Source organism: Muntiacus reevesi, chromosome 7 (genome assembly GCF_963930625.1).
Source record: "Muntiacus reevesi chromosome 7, mMunRee1.1, whole genome shotgun sequence".
Lineage (NCBI taxonomy): Eukaryota > Metazoa > Chordata > Mammalia > Artiodactyla > Cervidae > Muntiacus > Muntiacus reevesi.
In genome coordinates, this window is record NC_089255.1 from 28,974,629 (window position 1) to 28,995,240 (window position 20,612).

General features: G+C 39.9%; 1 protein-coding gene across 2 annotated transcripts in view; it reads left to right on the forward strand.

Annotated features, from left to right (window-relative positions):
* Positions 1 to 19,534, forward strand: part of FMN1 (formin 1) — a 432,532-nt gene extending 412,998 nt beyond the window's left edge. For both annotated transcript variants that reach the window (XM_065940546.1, XM_065940547.1), the window contains 2 exons: positions 9,719 to 9,803; positions 10,996 to 19,534. In XM_065940546.1, coding sequence (XP_065796618.1) covers positions 9,719 to 9,803; positions 10,996 to 11,040 — 130 coding nt within the window. In that variant the 3' untranslated portion in view covers positions 11,041 to 19,534. The remainder of the gene's footprint in view (positions 1 to 9,718; positions 9,804 to 10,995) is intronic.
* Positions 19,535 to 20,612: the final 1,078 nt, after the last annotated feature.

The window sequence follows — 20,612 nt, forward strand, 5'->3', positions numbered from 1 at the left end:
ACAGACAGACTTAACTGGCCAACTGACTGATCAACCAGTTATAAAAAAAAAAAAAAAATCAATCTCTTTTCAGGTCAAGGTGGTTTTTAAGACCTGCCTATATGCTCTGTTATGACAATATATGTAACATAGCTAGCTGGTCAGAATTTTTAAGTGTCTCTTAGCATGCATGTGTAAGTTTCATATCATATGATACACAAACTATTGACAAATAGCCTTGCCCTCCACCATGAACATTGCCCTCTATGGTAAGGATATTTAGAGACTCTCATGAGAACTTGATGGTCTGTATTTTGCAGGATTGGCTTTGAGCATTGTTGTTGTTGTTTAGTCACTCAGTCATGTCCGACTCTGCGAATCCATTGACTGCAGCACACAGGATTCCCTGTACATCACCAACTCCCAGAGCTGGCTCAAACTCATGTCCATTGAGTCAGTGATGCCATCCAACCATCTCCTCCTCTGTTGTCCCCTTCTCCTATCTTCTATCTTTCCCAGCATCAGAGTTTTTTCCAGTGAGTCAGTTCTTTGCATCAAGTGGTCAAAGTATTGGAGCTTTAGCTTCAGCATCAGTCCTTGCAATGAATATTCAGGACTAATCTCCTTTAGGATGGACTGGTTGGATCTCCTTGCAGTCCAAGGGACTCTTCAAGAGTCTTCTCCAACACCACAGTTCAGAAGCATCAGATCTTCAGTGCTCAGTCTTCTTTATGGTCCAACTCTCACATCCATACATGACTACTGGAAAAAAAATATAGCTTTGACTATACAGTCCTTTGTCAGCAAAATAATGTCCCTGCTCTTTAATATCCTGTCTAGGTGGTCATAGCTTTTCTTCCAAGGACAAGCGTCTTTTAATTTTATGGCTGTAGTCACCATCTGCAGTGATTTTGGAGCCCAAGAAAATAAAATCTGTCACTATTCCATTGTTTTCCCATCTGTTTGCCATGAAGTGATGGTACCGATGCCATGATCTTCATTTTTTGATTTTAAGTTTTAAGCCAGCTCCTCTTTCACTTTCATCAAGAGGCTCTTTAGTTCCTCTTTGCTTTTTGCCATAAGGGTGGTGTCTTTGAGCATTGAGCATTGGTGATGTTATGGTGAGAGAAGGTGACTTTATATTTTCATGCACCGGAATGGGCTTGAATATTTTCTGCATAACCATTCTTGAGACCTAAGTTTTTACAGTTTGGAGGTTAATGACTTCTAATTATTTATTAATTCATTAACTCAGCTTTATGGTCACATACTATATGCCATTTTACAGTGCAAAATGTGAAGGAAAGAAGGTGAAGTCCTATCCCCTGCTTTTGAGAAGCTCTCGTATTGTGTAAAAAACAGGTGCATAACATGATTGCAACACAGTGAAATAAATTAACCTTGACGGGAGGTATGAACTTTATCCAACCAGATTTCTTTCTTTATGTAATAAATGTGCCATGGAAAAAAAGGATTGGAAAACATTCCGTTTTATTAATAAAATAACCTTAAATGTCCAAGAAAGTCTTAGAGAGGACCAACCTTATAATTTACGGAGCTCCTTGTTCAAAAACTGGGAATCTCAAGAAGCGGTGGGAGTGCATTAAATGAAGAAGCCCCATGCAACCGTGTATGTGTGTGCCCAGACAGCCTCGAGGACTCAGCATTTTAAAAAATTCAGGTGAGCAGTATTTTAAGGAAGTAAAGGATTTTTAAAAAATTTTTTCTGTAGGTCTCTTTATGGCATGTAAATGTGTGCCAGCTACTGTATCAAGGGCTAGGAACACAGCAATAAAAATGATAGCCACCATCTCTGCCCTCATGTATCTTACTCTCTAGCTGAGAGATTTGTATGTGATAATTTTCCGTAACTGTCCCATTGTGTCTTAATTACATTCCCAGAAAAGTATTTAAATGGCCAGTAAGTCTTGCTTTTTCTTTATACTTTTAATTATGTAGTATAATTTGAAAATGTAATCCTTCCATGTATAAATATAGAATTTTCCTGTAAGGAACAAGTGTTATTTTGGTTATGAGAAAAACAGGGTTAACGTGAAAAAATATATTTACTCATAAATTCTATAATTTGAAATGTAAATTTTATTTATGATACTTACATCAAAGAAACTTGGAGAAATTGTGAGGAAATAGATTCAATCTTCTTTTGAAGTTGAAATAGTTTCTTATTTACTTATCTGGAAAAGGTCAGTTTTCATTCCAATCCCTAAGAAAGGCAATGCTAAAGAATGCTCAAACTACTGCACAGTTGCACTCATCTCACAGGCTAGCAAAGTAATGCTCAAAATTCTCCAAGCCAGGCTTCAACAGTACGTGAACCATGAACTTCCAGATGTTCAAGCTGGGTTTAGAAAAGCCAGAGGAACCAGAGATCAAATTGCCAACATCCGTTGGATCATCAAAAAAGCAAGAAAGTTCCAGAAAAATATCTACTTCTGCTTTATTGACTACACCAAAGCCTTTGACTGTGTGGATCAAAACAAACTGTGGAAAATTCTTCAAGAGATGGGAATACCAGACCACCTGACCTGCCTCCTGAGAAATCTGTATGCAGGTTAAGAAGCAACAGTTACAACTGTACATGGAACAACAGACTGGTTCCAAATCAGGAAAGGAATGCATCTGTCACCCTGCTTATTTAACTTACATGCAGAGTGCATCATGCGAAATGCCAGACTGAATGAAGCCCAAGCTGGAATCAAGATTGCCATGAGAAATAAGAGTAACTTCAGATATTCAAATGACACTACCCTTATGGCAGAAAGCAAAGAGGAACTAAAGAGCCTCTTGATTAAAGTGAAAGAGGAGAGTGAAAAAGTTGGCTTAAAACTCAACATTCAGAAAACTATGATCATGGCTTCTAGTCCCATCACTTCATGGCTAATAGATGGGGAAACAAAGGAAACAGTAACAGACTTTATTTTCTTGGGTTCTAAAATCACTGCAGATGGTGACTGCAGCCATGAAATTAAAAGACCCTTGCTCCTTGGAAGATTAGTTATGACCAACCAAGACAGCATATTAAAAAGCAGAGGCATTGCCAACAAAGGTCTGTCTAAGTCTAAGCTATGATTTTTCCAATAATCATGTGTGGATGTGAGAGTGGGATTATAAAGAAAGCAGAGCACAAAAGAATTGGTGCTTTTGAACTGTGGTGTTGGAGAAGACTCTTGAAGAGTCCCTTCAACTGCAAGGAGATCAAACCAGTCCATCCTAAAGGAGATCAACACTGAATATTCATTGAAAGGACTGATGGTGAAGCTGAAACTCCAGTCCTTTGACCACCTGAGGCAAAGAGCTGACTCATTGGAAAAGACCCTGATGCTGGGAAAGATTGAAGGTGGGAGGAGAAGGGAGCAACAGAGGATGAGATGGTTGGATGGCATCACTGACTGGATGGAGTTGAGTTTGAGTAAGCTCTGGGAGTTGATGATGGACAGGGAAGCCTGGCGTGCTGCAGTTCATGGGATCACAAAAAGTCAGAGACAACTGAGAGACTGAACTGAACTGATTTATTTGGTTGAGAAATGTATGTCATGCCTGCATCAAAGTATAGCTTCTCATTATGACTTTTAAAATCTGTGTTCAGATCAGAAAAAGTTGAATTGAGTTCCTTGGTTTGCTGAATCTCTGGATAATAGCATTAGTTGATTTGGTTTGCTTTCAGAACACATGTAAATAATATTATTGCAAGATAATATTTAACTAGCAGCTCCATTAGTACTATTTATAGTCAGAAACTATTGTCATGCATTCTTCAGGAGTTCCTTTATCTCTGTGAGGGAAGATTCCTTAATGGCTATCCTTTATTAGGTGTTCAGTTCATTTCAGTGGCTCAGTCATGTCCGACTCTTTGCAATCCCATGGACTGCATCACGCCAGACCTCCCCGTCCATCACCAACTCCCAGAGTTTACTCAAATTCATGTCCATTGAGTCAGTGATGCCATCCAACCATCTCATCCTCTTTTGTCCCCTTCTCCTCCTGCCCTCGGTCTTTCCTAGCATCAGGGTCTTTTCCAGTGAGTTGGCTCTTTGCATCAAGTGGCATCAAGATGCTTCAGCTTCAGCATCAGTCCTTCCAATGAATATTCAGGAGTGATTTCCTTTAGGATTAACTGATTGGATCTCCTTGCAATCCCAAGGACTCTCAAGAGTCTTCTCAGTTAACACCACAGTTCAGAAGCAACAATTCTTTGGCACTCAGCCTTCTTTATGGCCCAACCCTCATCCATACATGACTATTGGAAAAACCATAGCTTTGACTATATGGACCTTTGTAAGCAAAGTGATGTCTCTGCTTTTTAATACACTATCTAGGTTTTTCATAGCTTTTCTTCCACGGAGCAAGCGTCTTTTAATTTCATGGCTGCAGTCACTGCCTGCAGTGATTTTGGAGTGCCAAAAAATAAAGTCTATTGCTGTTTCCATTTTTTTCCCCATCTATTTTCCATGAAGTGATAGGACTGGAAGTCATGATCTTAGCTTTTTAAATGTTGAGTTTTAAGCCAATTTTTCATTCTCCTCTTTCACCTTCATCAAGAGGCTCTTTTGTTACTCTTCACTTTCTGCCGTTAGAGTGGTATCATCTGCATATCTGAGGTTATTGATATTTCTCCTGGAAATCTTGATTCCAGCTTGTGGTTCATCCAGCTGGGTATTTTGCATGATGTACTGTACATATAAGTTAAATAAGCAGGGTGATGATATGTAGCCTTGGCGTACTCCTTTCATGACTTTGAAACAGTCCATTGTTCCATGTCCAGTTCTAACTGTTAATTCTTGTCCTGCATACAGGTTTCTCATGAGGCAGATAAAGTGGTTTGGTATTCCCATCTCTTTAAGAATTTTCCACAGTTTGTTGTGATCCACACAGACAAAGGCTTTAGCATAGTCAATGAAGCAGAAGTTTTTCTGGAATTCCCTTGTTTTTTCTATGATCCAACGGATGTTGACAGTTTGATCTAGATATGTTAATTAATTTAATCCTCACAGAAACACCATGTAATTAATGTTATGTATATATGATTGTAGTTTTTTTGTTTGTTTGGGGGCTTCCCTGTGTGGCTAAGGCTGTAAAGAATCTGCCTTCAATGCACAATACCCAGGTTTGATCCCTGAGTCAGGAAGATCCCCTGGAGAAGGGAATGGCTATGCACTCCAGTATTCTTGCCTGGAGAATTCTATGGACAGAGGAGCCCAGTGGGCTACAGTCCATGGGGTCGAGGAGTCGGACATCACTGAGCAGCTAACATAGACACACACACACACACACACACACACACACACACACACACACACACACATGATACATATGTATATATATACAGAAACTTAAAGTTGATTAACTCACTCCAAGTTGTCTAATAACTGGCAGAGTTGGAGTTAAAATCAAGCCTCACTGATCCTGAATCTACTTTGCACCAAGGTTTGATTCTTCTCAGTCCTTTCTGAGTTTTTAGAGTGCCCTCTGAAAGGGAGACATCATAATGAGAATGAGAATCTTTAGAGAATAGCAAGATAGAATCACCAAGATAGAAATTATCCTCGGAAACGTGGGGTGTGCATGAGAACCTCAGTCTACAGAACAGTCACAGAGCAATAGGAAATGGTTAGTAGTGGGGACAGGACCTTAGGTTATCTCCTGGTTTACTTAACTCCCCTTTTCCAATCACCATCCCCCCTGGATACTGACAGAACATGGAAAGTGATTGCAGAACTACTAAGAAGTATGGGAATCGGGGGAGGCAATGCTGAGCCTGGATCATGGTAGAAGACCGATTCTGGAAGAAGAGATCAGAATTCTAAGGTGAAAAGGAACTACTTAAGCAAAAGATAACCCTCAAATTCCCTAAAAGTTAGGGAGCTGCAGGAGGAATAGTAATTCCAAGTGATTCCATTGGAATTGGGATTAAAGGATGAACAATAGGTGCTCTTGGTGAAAACAAATCTTGCTGGAGAAAACCAAGGAAAGAAGATGCTACAAACCATGGCCTCATCTTGTTTGCAGATCCCTTACTGATTGGTCTCCAATGCAGTCTGAACAGGATTTGATCCTTCTAGTGCATTCTTTTCTTATGTGGGTATGGTGACAGTTATTGCTACAAGCAGAAAAGTTTAGTAGGCAGTGTGGTATATATGTCAGACCTATGCCAAAGCTTGTTCTCACAGCAGCTCTGCATATGCATTTCTTGGGTTACATAAATCATTGCTCATCTTTGTCTCATTTTTCTTTTCTGATGCACAAGTCAGCATGTTGAATTCATTGGACTAACTTGTGCATGTGGGCAGGGAGATTGGATTATGAAGTGTGTATTTCAAACAAATTGTGCAAAATGAAGTAACGAGCTAAGGCGCTCAGCCACTTCAGTATTAAGCAAGTATGGGATTAGTAATGAGTAAAAGATTCAGATTTGAGGCCCTGAAAAAAAGCATGTTCATTTTTTTATGTCTTTGATTTGAAGACATTTTTAAAACACAGACATTTAAAACAAAGACATTCAAAAACATAAAACATTTTTGAAGAAATTTTTAAGTAAACATGTTAAAGATAACACAACACACCCATATTCCCACCACCTAAAATTGTTAACATTTTGCCACATATTCTTTGGGATTTTATAATTGAAAATGAAATATTGTGGATAAAAATGAAATTTATTTGACATTTGTTGTTGTTGTTCAGTCGCTAAGTTGTGTCTGACTCTTTGCAACCCCATGGACTGCAGCAGGCCAGGCTTCCCTGTCCTTCAGTCTCTCTAGAAGTTTCCTCAGACTTATGTCCATTGAGGCAGTGATGCCATCCAACCATCTCATCCTCTGCCACCCTCTTCTCCTTTAGACATACTACCAGCCAAAGTCATTCTCTTCTTCCATCTTTCTAGCGATAACCTCTATCATGAAATTAGTCTCTTTCCAGTCTGCATATAAGTATAAATAGATGTTTGCATACAGGTGCAGGCATCTGTGATCAGTCTTTCCTGGGCACTACTCCCCAACATATAGACAAGGTAGCATAACGCACACACTGTAGCAATAGCAGTGAACATATGTTGAGTGATTACACTCTGCCTGGAGCAGCACTTTCTCAGTCCTTTCAGTGACCCAGCATAGCCCACACTGTTGTTATCTCCTTTTCTAGGTGCACAGAGAGGTCACTTGCCCAGGGTCACACAGCTGATAAGTACTGGGGCTGAGAATTAATCCCGCAGTCAGGCTCTGGAGCTGAGCACTTCACCACTAGGCTAGATGGCCTCTTCACTCTGTCACCCTGCAGAATTTGTCACTCTTTCAGTATCATGTTTCTGACATCCACAATTTTGGTTCACAGATTTAGTTTATTCATTTTCACAGTTTTACCGTATTCTGTTTAATGAATATAATATATAAGCATCACTGCACTGTGCTTGGGTTTTCCAGATGGCTCAGTGGTAAAGAATCTGCCTGCCAATGCAGGAGATGCAGAGACTCCAATTCAGTCCCTGGGTCGGGAAGATCCCCTGGAGTAGGCAGTGGCAACTCACTCCAGTATTCGTGCCTGCAGAATTCCATGGCCAGAGGATCCTGATGGGCTACGGTCCATGGGGTCACAAAGAGTTGGACACGACTGAGCACACACACGACAACACGGTGCTTAAGACCTATAAAATGCAAACAGGGAAAGTTTCTATCTCACAGGGCTGTTGGGAGAATTAAATGGCTTAATTCAAATAAAGCGGGTAGAAGGGTACCTAGCATAGAGTACGCACCCTGTAAATGTCAGCTGTTACTGCTTGCTCTTATCATCTATCCTGTATCCTCCTGAACCTGAGAATTGTTAGATTGTTTTCAGTTTTTCATTATTGCATATATTGCAACAATGAAAGCCCTGTGTCTAATTATAACATTTTCTTTTGGATATATCCCTAGAAGAGGAATTGATCGCTCATAGGGTATGTATGTGTTCAGTTTCACTTGATGCTGCCAAAGCTTGCTGTATACATTCACACACCCTCATACATGTTTTGGGTTCCTATCACCCATTATGGTCCTCAATGTCAGTTGACATTCTCTGACTGTTAGATTTTCCAATCCGATGGTTGAGAAATACTGCCTCGTTGAATTGATAAACTGAGTAAAAAATAATGTCATGTTATGGAACTGGGTTTTTTATAACAACTTTATTGAGATATGATTCACATGCTGTAAAATTTATCCCTTTAAAAGTATTCAGTTCAGTGGTTTTCCATATATTCACAATCATCTGCAATCATCACTGATACGTAGTTTTAGGAGAAAACCCCTTATTCATTAGCAGTCACTCCCACTTCTCCACTGCCCCCAGCCCCTGGCATTGCTACTCTATGTTTCTTTTATTTGCCTACTCTGGACATTGAATATAAATGGGATCATATAGTATGTGGGTTTTTGTAGCTGGCTTCTTTCATTTATTTTAATGAAATGGATTTTTTTACGTTCATCCATGATGTAGCTTTCATTCAGCAGTTCATTCCTTAATATGGTCCAAGACTTCATTCCTTAAAATATTCTGTTGTGTTAATATACTACCATTTGTTTATTCATTTATCAGCTGATGCAAATTTGGACTGTTTCTACTTTGGCTGTTTTAAATAATTTTAAATAATGCTGCTATAAAAATTCATATGTATATTTTTTATAGACAAATATTTTCATTTACTTGGATATACATATATTTATATGCCAAGTAGTAGGATTGCTGGGTCATATGCTAACTATGTTTAACATTTTGAAAAGCTGCCAAACTGTTTTCCAAAGTGACTGTACCATTCTCTAGTTCCATCAGCAGTGTATAAGGATTCTGATTTCTTCACATCCTCATCTCCAACGCTTGTTATTGTCTTTCTTTTTAATTCTATCCATCCCTAGGGGCTAGGAGTGGTATCTCCTTGTGGTTTTGCTTTGTATTTCTCTGAGTGATGATGTTGAGCATCTTTTCTTGTGCTTGTGAGCCATCTGTCTGTCTTTGGAGAAATGTCTAGTCAAGTATTTTGCCTGTTTTTTAAGTTGAGTGATTTGTCTTTTTATTTGAGTTTGTAGGCTATCCATGTAATCTGAATGTAAGTCCTTTATCAGATACATGATTTACAAATATTTTCCCCATTCTGTACGTTGTCTTTTGATTTTCTTGATGTGAACTGGTGGATATTTTTTATTGTTTTTTTCTGTGCTGCAAGGCTTGCAGGATCTCAGTTCTCCAACCAGGGATTGAACCAGAGCCCCTGACAGTGAAAGCACCAAGTCCTAACCACTGGACAGCCAGGGAACTCTCTGGTGGATTTTAGTATTTGCAGTTTTGTATGTTTCTCCAAAATTTTGGTTTTTCAGATTGTCTTTATCCTGTCTGCTGAGTGGCTCACAGGCCAGATAGCCTTGGGGTGTGCCCTAAGAGTGCAGGGAGTCCATCCAGTATTCCACAGATCAGAAGCTCTTACCTTGGTCACTAAAGCACTGATTTCCCGGGCAGATCTCAGTGAGCTTCTCGGTCAGTGGAGGAAGATCAGTTTTGATACCCCAGCGGAGATACCCTCACAGAGTCTGAATGGAATGAAAAGCCCTGAAAAGCCACCCCTGTATTGCAGACTGCTCACTGATTAATTCAACAACATTTGGATTTCTGTTTAACCTGACCTCTTTCTTCTTTCCTTTTTTTCTCCTCTTTTCTTTTCCTCCTCTCTCCTCCCCACTCCCTGTTTTGATTTCAGATTGAAGATGGCTCAGGAATCAGTCAGCAAGTTAACAGCAGAGAAGAAAGTGGAGACAAAGAAAATCAACCCCACAGCTAGTCTGGTGAGATGCATTTTTCATCACAACCTCAAGACTTTTCATTATAACTGAGGTGCACCCAGGAGTGGGCCTAAATCTAAGGGATAAAACTCAGAGGGATGAGTAGTATACATATTCTCAGTTCCCATCCCAGGATTCCACTTGGTAAGAAAGGACACAGGAGACGGCAGAGTAAGGAGCGAAACCGGGCTTTGTGCTCTGCCAGCAAATTCAAACACGGTCCTTTCCCGATAAACCAAGTGTAGTCACTTGCCATTTCACACCCTTCTCCATCGCACCTCACGCCGGGATCCCCTTCATCTCAAAGTACCCTTCTCCTGAACTTGTTGAAGCATTTTACCCTCACCAGTTCCTTATCCTTGTTAAAGAAAGGGGCAGGGAGTAGCCTCTATTGATAATTGGTAAAACTGAGATGCAGAAAGATACAGCCTACCTAAGATCACTTCTCAAATGGATAGCAAAACCCAGAACCAGACTGCTGACTGGTCCCCTGACTGCTCTCCCTAGGATAGAAACTAGGAGACTAGTGTGTCTTCCTAGCCATGAAGGGAAACTTCCTCCACAGTCTCACTGGCAATACTGATCACAAGGAGTCTCCACGATACAGTTGGAATAGCTGAATGGTTAGGAACCCAAGGTATAGAGGTTCAAGTCCCAGCTTAGCCCTTACTAGTTGTATTTTGCTAGCTGTGAAGTTACTTTGCTTCCTTATTCTTCACTAGTACTTTTGCCAGTTGCTTTAAATCCTTTGACCACCCAAGTGGGGGGCATAAGTGAGGTGATTTCTGTTAACCAATGGTGATGTCCTCCTAACAACCCCATCAGCAGCTCAGCGCATGTTGAGTGAGAAATGGGGAAGTCAGAGCCGTACGACTTCATCAGGGCCAGCCATGGTTGGCTTACAGAGCTCCTCCCTGAATGGAAACATTCTGTGCCCATTTGGTGGTGTATTCGGTACACTCATCTTTATATGGTATGCCTATATTTTTGGTGGCAGTGGGTTCAACTCGGATTTTTGTCTTCTTCCCTCATCCACTGCTCCTTTCCCAGGCCTCTGTCCTCTCATTTCTAGGGCATTTGGTACAACTCTATTCAGCATCATAGATCAACATTCGAGAAACATATCAAAATTTGAGGAAGGTGAAAATTTAGAAAAAGGAATAATAATTAACTCAATTTTTGTCTCAAATAACAGAAGGAAAGACTGCGTCAGAAGGAAGCCAGTGTGAGCACCAACTAAGACAGAGATGTGCGAAAGCAATGATGGTGAGGCATAGTACCCGCATGATCCTCTGTAACACCAGTGCTACAAGAAGTCTTCAAAAGATATGCCACTCAATGTTTATTTTGCTCATCTCTTTCTGAGCACCCTGTGCCTTCTTAAAGAAGCCCCTTGTTAAGCCATAGGAACAGTGAAATGCTGCTGAAGAAGTATTTGAGAACTGTTTCTTCCAGAGGTCCAAAGTTTGCTCTGCTACAAGACCAGGGAATTACCAAGATTTTCGAGGTTTTTTCTTCTTTTTTTTTTTTAAATCAGAGACCTCAAGCTTTCTAACCCAGGCATGATATATGTAAACTTGTGACAGAAGAAGAGATGGATTTTTTGTGACAGCTGCCTTGAGCAAGTTCAAGCCTTGATCTTTACAATAATCAATCCTGCTGGTTTGATTATTGGTCTTAATTTTGATTCTATTGCAGCAAGATCCTGAAGCACCCTTCTTGCCAAAAATGTTGAGACTTACCAGAATTACTTTAAGAGGCCCAAGACTGTATGCCCCACACTCAAGAAATGGTTATTTTTTCATTGTTTTTCATATGCTAGAAAGAACAGAAAATGGATTTATACATGGATGGAGAAGGGGGTTTAAATAGTCATAAACTTCTTTCTGGAGAACAAATTATAATACAGGTCGTTGGTATCAGCCATTTAGCAAGACCCATTCTTCTGTTTTCATATCAGTTCATTGAGTTTTCCTAGGCCACTAGGAATTCTCTACCCTTTCTTTTAAGGAAAAAAACAAACAAACAAACTATGATAACTGAGCAACAACAGACTTGGGGTCCAAGCATCTGCTTTGATGAGTGACCCAGTGTCAGTCAGAGTACATTTCACGCCTCAAATCATCTATGAGTGGATCCACCATGTTGACCTGCAGCTTAGCTGTACACCAGGTTCTGGGACTGAATATGGCTGGCCCTCTCCCACGCACCCCAGGAGGCAGTGTCTAGACAAGAGAGAAAATGCTACTTGCAGCTGTTTATCATGACCTTGACTGACAGACATGTGACCTATGGTTGAAGCAGGGGGGGTTAATGTCCCAAAAAGAGAGAGTGGAAAAAAAAGTTCTTTACATCAAAATGGGAAGAGGGTGATTACATTGATATTGAATTTTGAGTCCAATAGGCAGTTTTTTCTGACCCTGGAAGCCTGTGTGATTACTGCCTCTAGAGTCACAGGAAAACCACCTTGAACCTCTCTCCTGACATTTTTTTCCTTAAACCACTCTCCTATGCTGTGAGAGGAGAAGAAAGGAGACTCGGGGTGAACTGAAGTAAGGATCAAAGCCTATCAGGTTTCAGTCTTGAAAGGAGAGAGGTCCAAGCTTTCTCCTCCCAACTGATGGAAGGCCATCTAGAGAAGAGCAGAAACCTTAAAACCCTTCCCCATCTGCTGGTCATGTGTGAGCTGCCCGTTGCCCCAGCATCTTGCCAGAATCTCTCAACTTGCCAGGTACCTGAGTGTCTACCCAGGACCTGCCTGCTAGTTATCAGCCCCCACGGGGATCCCATAATAGATACAGCCAATTAAAGCAGCACCATATCCTAATACAATGCCCAGGAATGCAGTCAGGATCAAATCTAGTCACAAAGCCATATTCCCGCAGGTGCTAGCCACTCTTTCTAATAATTTAAAAAAAGGGGGGGGGGGATATAATAACATGGTTTGTTTTTTTCCCCAAAAAATAAAAGAATGAGACAAGCAAAACAGAAGAGCTGGTAAGAACTTACATGACTAATAGCAGTTGCTTGTGAGCAAGCCTTTCATACTGCTTTCTTCGATTGTTTTTCTCTTCATTTTCACTTAATGGTGAGGACCTAAGAAATTCCTCAGTTTGAAACAAATCTTGCTTACAGCTACCCCATGCTCTGTGACAGTCCTTCTAGTATTATCGGACAAAAGAAAAAGCACCTGTTTTACCCATGCTCAAGTTGGATTTCATTCTAGTGGACAGACCAGAAATTGGCAGTAAAATAAAGCCTTTTCTAAAGAGCAAAGTTTGCCTGCCTCTGTTGGGAAGACCTAGTGAGTGCAATGTACCGTTAGTGTGTGAAGACACCATGGCAGGAGCCCCATGATTCTCACCCAATTTGCATCCTGCATTAGGTATTGGACACCCCTCCCAAGTCCATACATGGACTTCAGTGTGACAGTGCCCTCATTCATAACTTGACCTGATGCTTGGTAAAAGTTCACAAGACTTTGTCTAAGGTGGACCATCTAAAACAACCTGGAGGCCCTGAGAGAATGACCCATCCAAAATGCAGCTGAGATTGTGTTAACTACACATGAGTAAGGAGCTGGGGTACGCTTAGCAGCTTGGGCATGTCTGGCTGTTCTTAGTACAGCCCTGCCTGCACAAGATGGACAGTGGCCAGTATTTCTACTCTGCGTCTAACCAGACATATTTGACTTACTAGTCAGATTCAGAGAAATACCTTAACATAACAGCATCATCTCTGCCTAGTTAAGATTCATTAACTGAGGGCATAGTGGATAGCAGTTCAGATTCTTGCATAACCTGCATAATCATCGAGCACACAAGTGTATCATATATGACGTAAAAGCATTATATAAACATGTTAGGTAGAAAACAGGCCTATGAAGTATTGAGGATCAAGTGAGGAGGGGGTGTGCTATATGGCTTTTTAACCCAAGAAGAGGCAGTTTATGGGCAGAGGCCTGGTAAAAAAAAAAAAAAGGAAAAGGTAGCCAAGAAGAAATGAATGATGTGATGGTCAAGGCCCAGGAATCAAAGGTGATAGACCTGCTGCTCAGAAGTTACTTTTTGAATCCTTGGGTTGATGTCTATGAAATCTCTTTAAACATTCATTACAACTACCCAGGAACTATGAAGAAAAAAGTCTGAAATCTGAGAAGTAGAATAAAGAGATCCAGTCATGCTCTTCCACCTTCAAATGTTTTAGCCAAAACAGTGGGCAGCATGATGAGAAACTGAATGCCAGGTTGGACTCCGGTCTCCAGTCCTCTTTTCGTCCCGGTGAGAATAGTAGAAGCCGCACACCTGCTCAGCCGCTCTGATGCAACTCCTTTTCTCATAAATACCATAAGGAAAGGCATTTCCCTAAAAGCTCATATGCTGTTGGTGGAGATTAAAGGAAGGAATAAGACTCTTTGGTAGTATTCAGCAAGGTGAAGAAGTCATTGGTACAGTCCTTCCAAGACTGTGATCAGATGTATCAAAAGATATGTAAGTGTATTTTTGATAAAGATTTGCTTGTTGGACTGGGATTGCACATGTCTCTCTCTAGATTATACCACCTGCATGGGGAAATTTTAATTTTACTTCTTTGTTGGACATCATATTTTATTTCTATTTCATTCTTGCCTGGTGTCACTGACATAGATCGTTGCACACAGCAGACAGCACCTAGTCAGCCAGAATATGAAAGGGAATTAGCAGTGCAGACCAGTGGGCTCTTTCCCAGTAACCAGACTGTAACATTGACATGGGAACTTCATTCCCTGATATTCTAAGTTGGTCTGTTTTGTAGTACTGCCGCCTTGCCAAACAAAAATAAAACCAATTTGGGGCTTTCTGTGTGAAGAGGAAGGAAGAAGTCAATAAAACATAGCTTTCCCCCTCAAAATAACTGATGCAAATATCAAATATCCCACTCTATAATTAGTGTAAATAGTCTAAAAATTGCTAACAAGGACGCTCCACTAGATTTGAGCTTCATTTTTCTTTGATCTTGCCCGTTCTCATCATTTTAAAACAAAAAGACCAAAAGGTAGAAGGGGAAAAGAAGCATCAGAGATTTGGAAGTTGACAAATTAATTAGTTCCTGAATCACAAAAGAAGGACATATTGTGAAACCCAGTGTTGTAGAGGTCCTAAGCATATAAGAATTTGAACAGCTGTGAGGGCTGATGAGTGTGGACAAAGCAAAAGCTCTTAACTGCCCACTTGAGACTTCAGCCTAAACCAGGCAATTTTCAGAGTGGATTTAAGAGAGTGAAGTGTTGCTCTGAACAATTTATTTTTGGAAAAATCACATATAAAGAGAAGTGGTATGTAGAGAAAGAAGTGTTAAACAATTAAAATTTCCTTTCTCTGATTCTCTTGTAAGAGCAGTTCATAAATGGATGGACCATCCAGAAAACCATAAATACCACACTTCATTTATCAGGTTTTTACCGTAGAAACACAGCTAAAGAGAGTGGACTGAATAAAGAAATGAATTTTTCATTCATGTCAGCTACTTTGTTATCATAAAGAAATCTACAAGAGAAACAAGTCTGTGCAGACAAGTCTACAGTATTTGAAATGAATGGCTAGTTTTTAACTTTTCCAAAATGTAAATAACTCAGTTGATCATATTTCCATTTTCCAGCTATGGAGAGAAACAGTCTGGCTGGATGGAACCTTGTCTGTTATTGGTGCAGAAGTCACTTAAAGGCACCTTTTGGCACAGGCCTCAGCGGGTCTGGCTCCCTGAGACTCACGTAATTGTATTTATAACTCCATTAGTGATTGAATCCAGGCATCACTGGGCTCACTTACATCGCTGTATGTGACTCGGAGGCTCATTTTGTGTCATTTCTGCAAACCCGTCAGTTGTTGACACCTTGTTAGAGGCACTGAAATTTAGTTTCACAGTTCTTCATTTCCCCTCCCAGGGAGCGGGCAATCTACCAGACCCTCCCAGATCAGTGCTTTGCTGGGAAGTAGTGAATTCCAGAGTATTAACATGACAGACTGGAATCCAGTTCAGTAGTTTTATTTCTTCCAAGACCCTTAATCAACACTGTGATATAAACTTAGCATTTGGGAAATTTTTGTAGTTGACAGCTGACTTGGAAATGTGAAGATAGGAAAATGTCAGCAAGATGTCTCTGTCTCTTAAGGTGCCCATGAGGTTTCTACCAATGAAGAGATTAGCGAGGCAAGTCAAGCCTCATCTGGTAGGTCAGACTGTCCTCACTGGTGCTTCTGGATTCATTTCTCTCCACCTCCAGCTCCTCTCTCAGTCATCCTGGTGATAAACAGTAACACAGAGCACCTTTTTCTTCTCGTCCTCCCTTCTCTGATATGATGGTTCACTTTAGTCAGAGCTCAAACTCATTCTTGCGTATTATGTCTCTGGAACACTTGTTCATGAATATCTTCTTCACGCTATAATCTGGGGAAGACTGGTTTAATCTCAAGTTTTTATATAGAGTGGTGGCTAAAGCCATTAATTTATTCTACATTCTATCTCATATAACTTTCTATTTTTTAATATTTTCTTAAATATGCTAAGAATCTCCATTGTATCTCCTTTTCTAAAAGCTTATTCATAGACTTCTGTGGGCTGTTTTTTTTTTTTTTTAATGCTTTGTGTGAAATTCAGTAGCACTGGGTGAGCAAAATGCAAATGAGCCCAATTTCCCACAGCAACTTGGCCTTCTTCTCCATGGAATAAACAACCTTCTACCACCCTTAAGTTGTTTTGTAGGCTGAGTGTTTGCCTAAATTCTACCCGTGCAGACACCAAGGGGTTCTTCTGTCTTTGAAGCTGTAAGAATGTCTTAAAAGAGAGTGAGTACTTCTCCCCATATATAGTGTGAGCTGGCAGTGTGTTATACTTAATATATCAAGTAAGAAATCTAATGTTTTCAGGCATGCATTCCCAGAGGTCTGTCAACATCTTTGGCAAAATTATACATGCTTTCCTTCCCTGTTCTCTTCTCAGACTTGCTTCCACTCTTGTCTCATGAAACAAATGTATTTTTGTTTATTCATATGGGTCAGCTTTCCAGAAAGAGAGGCTAGTCCCATGGACCACTGAGTATAAAGAAAGTTACCCTCCACTGCCCCATGACATGGTTGACAGGTGTATTTAGGAATGCACAACTTTCTGGGATCTCTTGGGATGGAGTTTTGAATTCCAGGCTTCCATGAAGTATATAAAATTGTATACATAGCATACAAAGATTATACTGTTCTCCCCCAAAGAGATTAAGAGCTTTATAATCTATACATCTTAGATAGATTTCAGCGAACTATAAGTGGCTCATTTTTCCCCCTTTGTTCTTGGCAACTTGTTCCTATCTATAATCTTATTCTTTCACATCTGACCAAGGCATGAAGTGTCAACCCACTCAGATTGCCCCCTGCAAAATCCTCTCAAGACGTCCATTTCCTTTAGAAACAAATCCATGGGTAAGAGGGGAAAGTCTAGTGACCATTCTCTTAGCCCAGGGTGGCACACATGGGATTTTGAGCTAAGTCTATGCCAAATATTAATTTTACGATTCTTTAATTTCTCAAGATACAAATAATGTGACCCTACTGTTAGTAGGATGTAGAATCTTTGAAGAATATAAACATTAAGAAAAGGGGACTTCTCTTTAAAGAAACAATCGAAGATATTCCTCAAAAGAAATTTTTGAAATTAGAAATTGAATAATTTTTAAGATTCTTTGGAGAAAACATGTCGTTGATTCATCATAGTCTTTTCCTTTTCGTTGAGTTTTAATTTAGACTAGCATGGGAAGCAGAGTGCTCCTGGACTTTGATTTAGGGGATCGTGCTTTGGCCTGGAAAGTCAGTACTGGCCTGCATGCCCAGAACCCAAATGAAGTCAGTCGGTGTCCTAATGAGAATCAGGCCTAACAGAAATGTAAATTATTTCAAGACCCTTGGGGTTTAATTTTCTTAGCAACACCCTCGATCCTGTTTCCTAAAATTAATTTGATCCTTGCAGTTATGTGTCTTCATTTTGCCTTATGAGATTGCAAGCAATGGGATGATGGAGAAAAATAGACAATAGAAAAGGAAAATTTGAACAAGGTCAGGGTGTAATGTTTTGCTGATATAATGCATTGTTAGGGAGCTGGTGACTGTTGCCATGGTTGTATCATGGGCAGTCTTTCAACAGAAGCTCAGGGCATATGTAGGAGGGCAGTGGGAGTGCCCAGTATCTCGTATTGGTCCACACTTGACGGTGTGCTGGAAAAGCAGATTCATCCCAGTGGACTGGCCTGTGCTTGCTGAAATAACTCCATTGAATATCAGATTAATTTCCATGGGATCAGTTGTCCATGAACCTTCCTGTTTCCTCTCTGCCTGTTTAAAATTCATTTTGGCATCAAGCTTCATTTCATTTTTCTCCTTTCAGTACTTCTGCATTGCCTCCCTTTCCTTCACATCCCACAGTGACATTTGCCTCCCTTTACTGTTTCTCCAGGACCCAGCTTTCTCTCCCTCTTTCCCCCACAGACACCTGAAGTGCCCCCTGAGCCCTCACCCCCTCGTCCCACACCCATGCTCCATCCCCCAGCCCTGTGGACAGGGAGCTCTGCTGTCACCAAGAGAGACACAGCCTTGTGACTGCTTCTTGTTAATGTCAGCACCACCTCATCACTTAAGCAAAGAGGGAAAAATCCATAAAAGAGATGGAAAATACATTTCTTCTTTTATTATTATTCTACTTTATTTTAAGAAGCTTGAGGAGAGGGGTGGTTCCAGTCCTTCTCAGTTTCCCAGAGAGTTTTACTTTAAAACTGTTTAATGAAGGACCATTCTTTTGATAAATGTATAAATCAGTCCAGGTCACCAGCTATGAGGCCTAAGACTCGAGTGTTGAATCTCTGTGCTGCTGGACAAAGTGACTGAATTCTGTGCAAATATTTTGAATCACAGGCTTTTTATTGCCCCTCAGTTCTTACTACTACTCATGATTCAGACATCTTCATGAAGCTGGATCAGGATGTTGACAATTTGTGGTTATTTTCAGATCAGCAGTAACTGTTACCCTCTTGAAAGCACTTAAAAAGAAAATTTAAGCATATCTTAAATATTCAACCATTTGACCTAGAAAAAAGTTGACTTCTCTGTTTAATTATTAGACCAATCTGTAGATGTAATCTTAAAGGATTTTTTATGCAATAATGAAGACAGTTTGAGAAATGAGAAGGCACTTTAAAGACATGAACCCTTACATTACATACTCGTGGATATTTTTTAATGTAATAAGCTAATTGGATTCAGGTATTTTTTTTCCCTTTAAATTTTTAAAAATATGTATTTCTAATTTGCATATTTAATTTTGTCAAAACTGAGAAATACTCTCTAGTTGAACTTGTAAATGTTATTTGCAAACCAAATGAAGTATTTATTTTTAAAAAGAAAAGGTGAAGGAATCAATACTGATGTGTACATAATGAATATATGTGTGTGTGTGTGTGTATATTTTTCATTCTTGACATTACTTGGTCCCCACATCAATTGTATTTTTGTACATAATATATATATTGGTTAGAAAATGTAGATTGTCTATTCAAAGACGTCTATCTCTGAAAGATTATATTTATCCTATTGTTGATACCTCTGTTAATTTGTTTTAAGAGATAGAATTCTATTTTTTTGGAACTTGCAGAGAACTGCATTCATGGCTTCCAATTGTAAATATGCTAAGGGTATTTTAATAAATTTTGGTTTCATGTCTGTCTGGTGTGCAGTGCAGATCTGTTTCCAAGAGGCATTTAAGATAGTATCCCAACAGTGCTCTAATGTGGAGAATACCAATCATTTCTAACTAGCATTATTGCTTAAGGGCAGCATTACTGCTGAACTACAAAAGCTGGATCTCGGTAAGTCCATCATTCGCATTTTCTTTTTTCTCCTCTGTTCTCCACACCAACAGTGGGAAATCTGGCTAGGCATTCAAGGCTGACACCAAACAGACAAAACCAGCCAAGCATGGTCTCAGTTGTACGGACCTGAAAGCAATTCTACTTGAACATAAATTATCCAAGGTTGGATATGGGGTGGAGAACCACAAGGATTGGCGACTTTGTGTTATGAATTGGTAGAGTATGGAAACAGAACAGAAATATGATTGCACTTTAACACTAAACACAACATTCAAATTCTTTTCAGGCAGATGATAAGATAAATGCAGGTATTTATGAAAAAACTAAAAGACTTTCAGCAAAACACTGCTCTGTGAAATAGAAGAGCAATCTGTGTGATTGCATGTTTAACTGATTCATTTGTTGAGTATACCTGAATGCCATGCACTCTTGAGTTCTAGAAGTTTGTTGAAATATGCCCTAATGGGTTTAATGAACACACATAGTTATCATCTGGGGAGACATTTTATGACTAGGAGAGCTTTAAAATCAGAGTCATAGAGCTGCAAAAATCTTTGGACACTGGATAAAAATCTCCATTTCACAGAGTTGAAAACCACTGTAATTCAGGGGACTTGTTGAAAGTTATACTCAGCATTAGTAAATACATCAAGACCAGAATCCACATCTCTTGACCCTAAGGCCAAAGCCCTTCCCACTACTCAACTCATTCATCACATTAAGTTCTTTTCTTCAAAAAACCCCATTATGGAGAAATGTTCTAGAACTGTTGTTTGGAAAGTAGGGTTCAAATGCTCCTAAGGGTTTGGAGAAACCATTATTAAAGTTGTATCCTGAATTAAAGCACTTAGTTGAGGGTGGAGACTTCTGTATCATAAAGACCTAGGAAAAATATTTCACCTTAGGAAGAGTTGCCTCTTTGATTTACT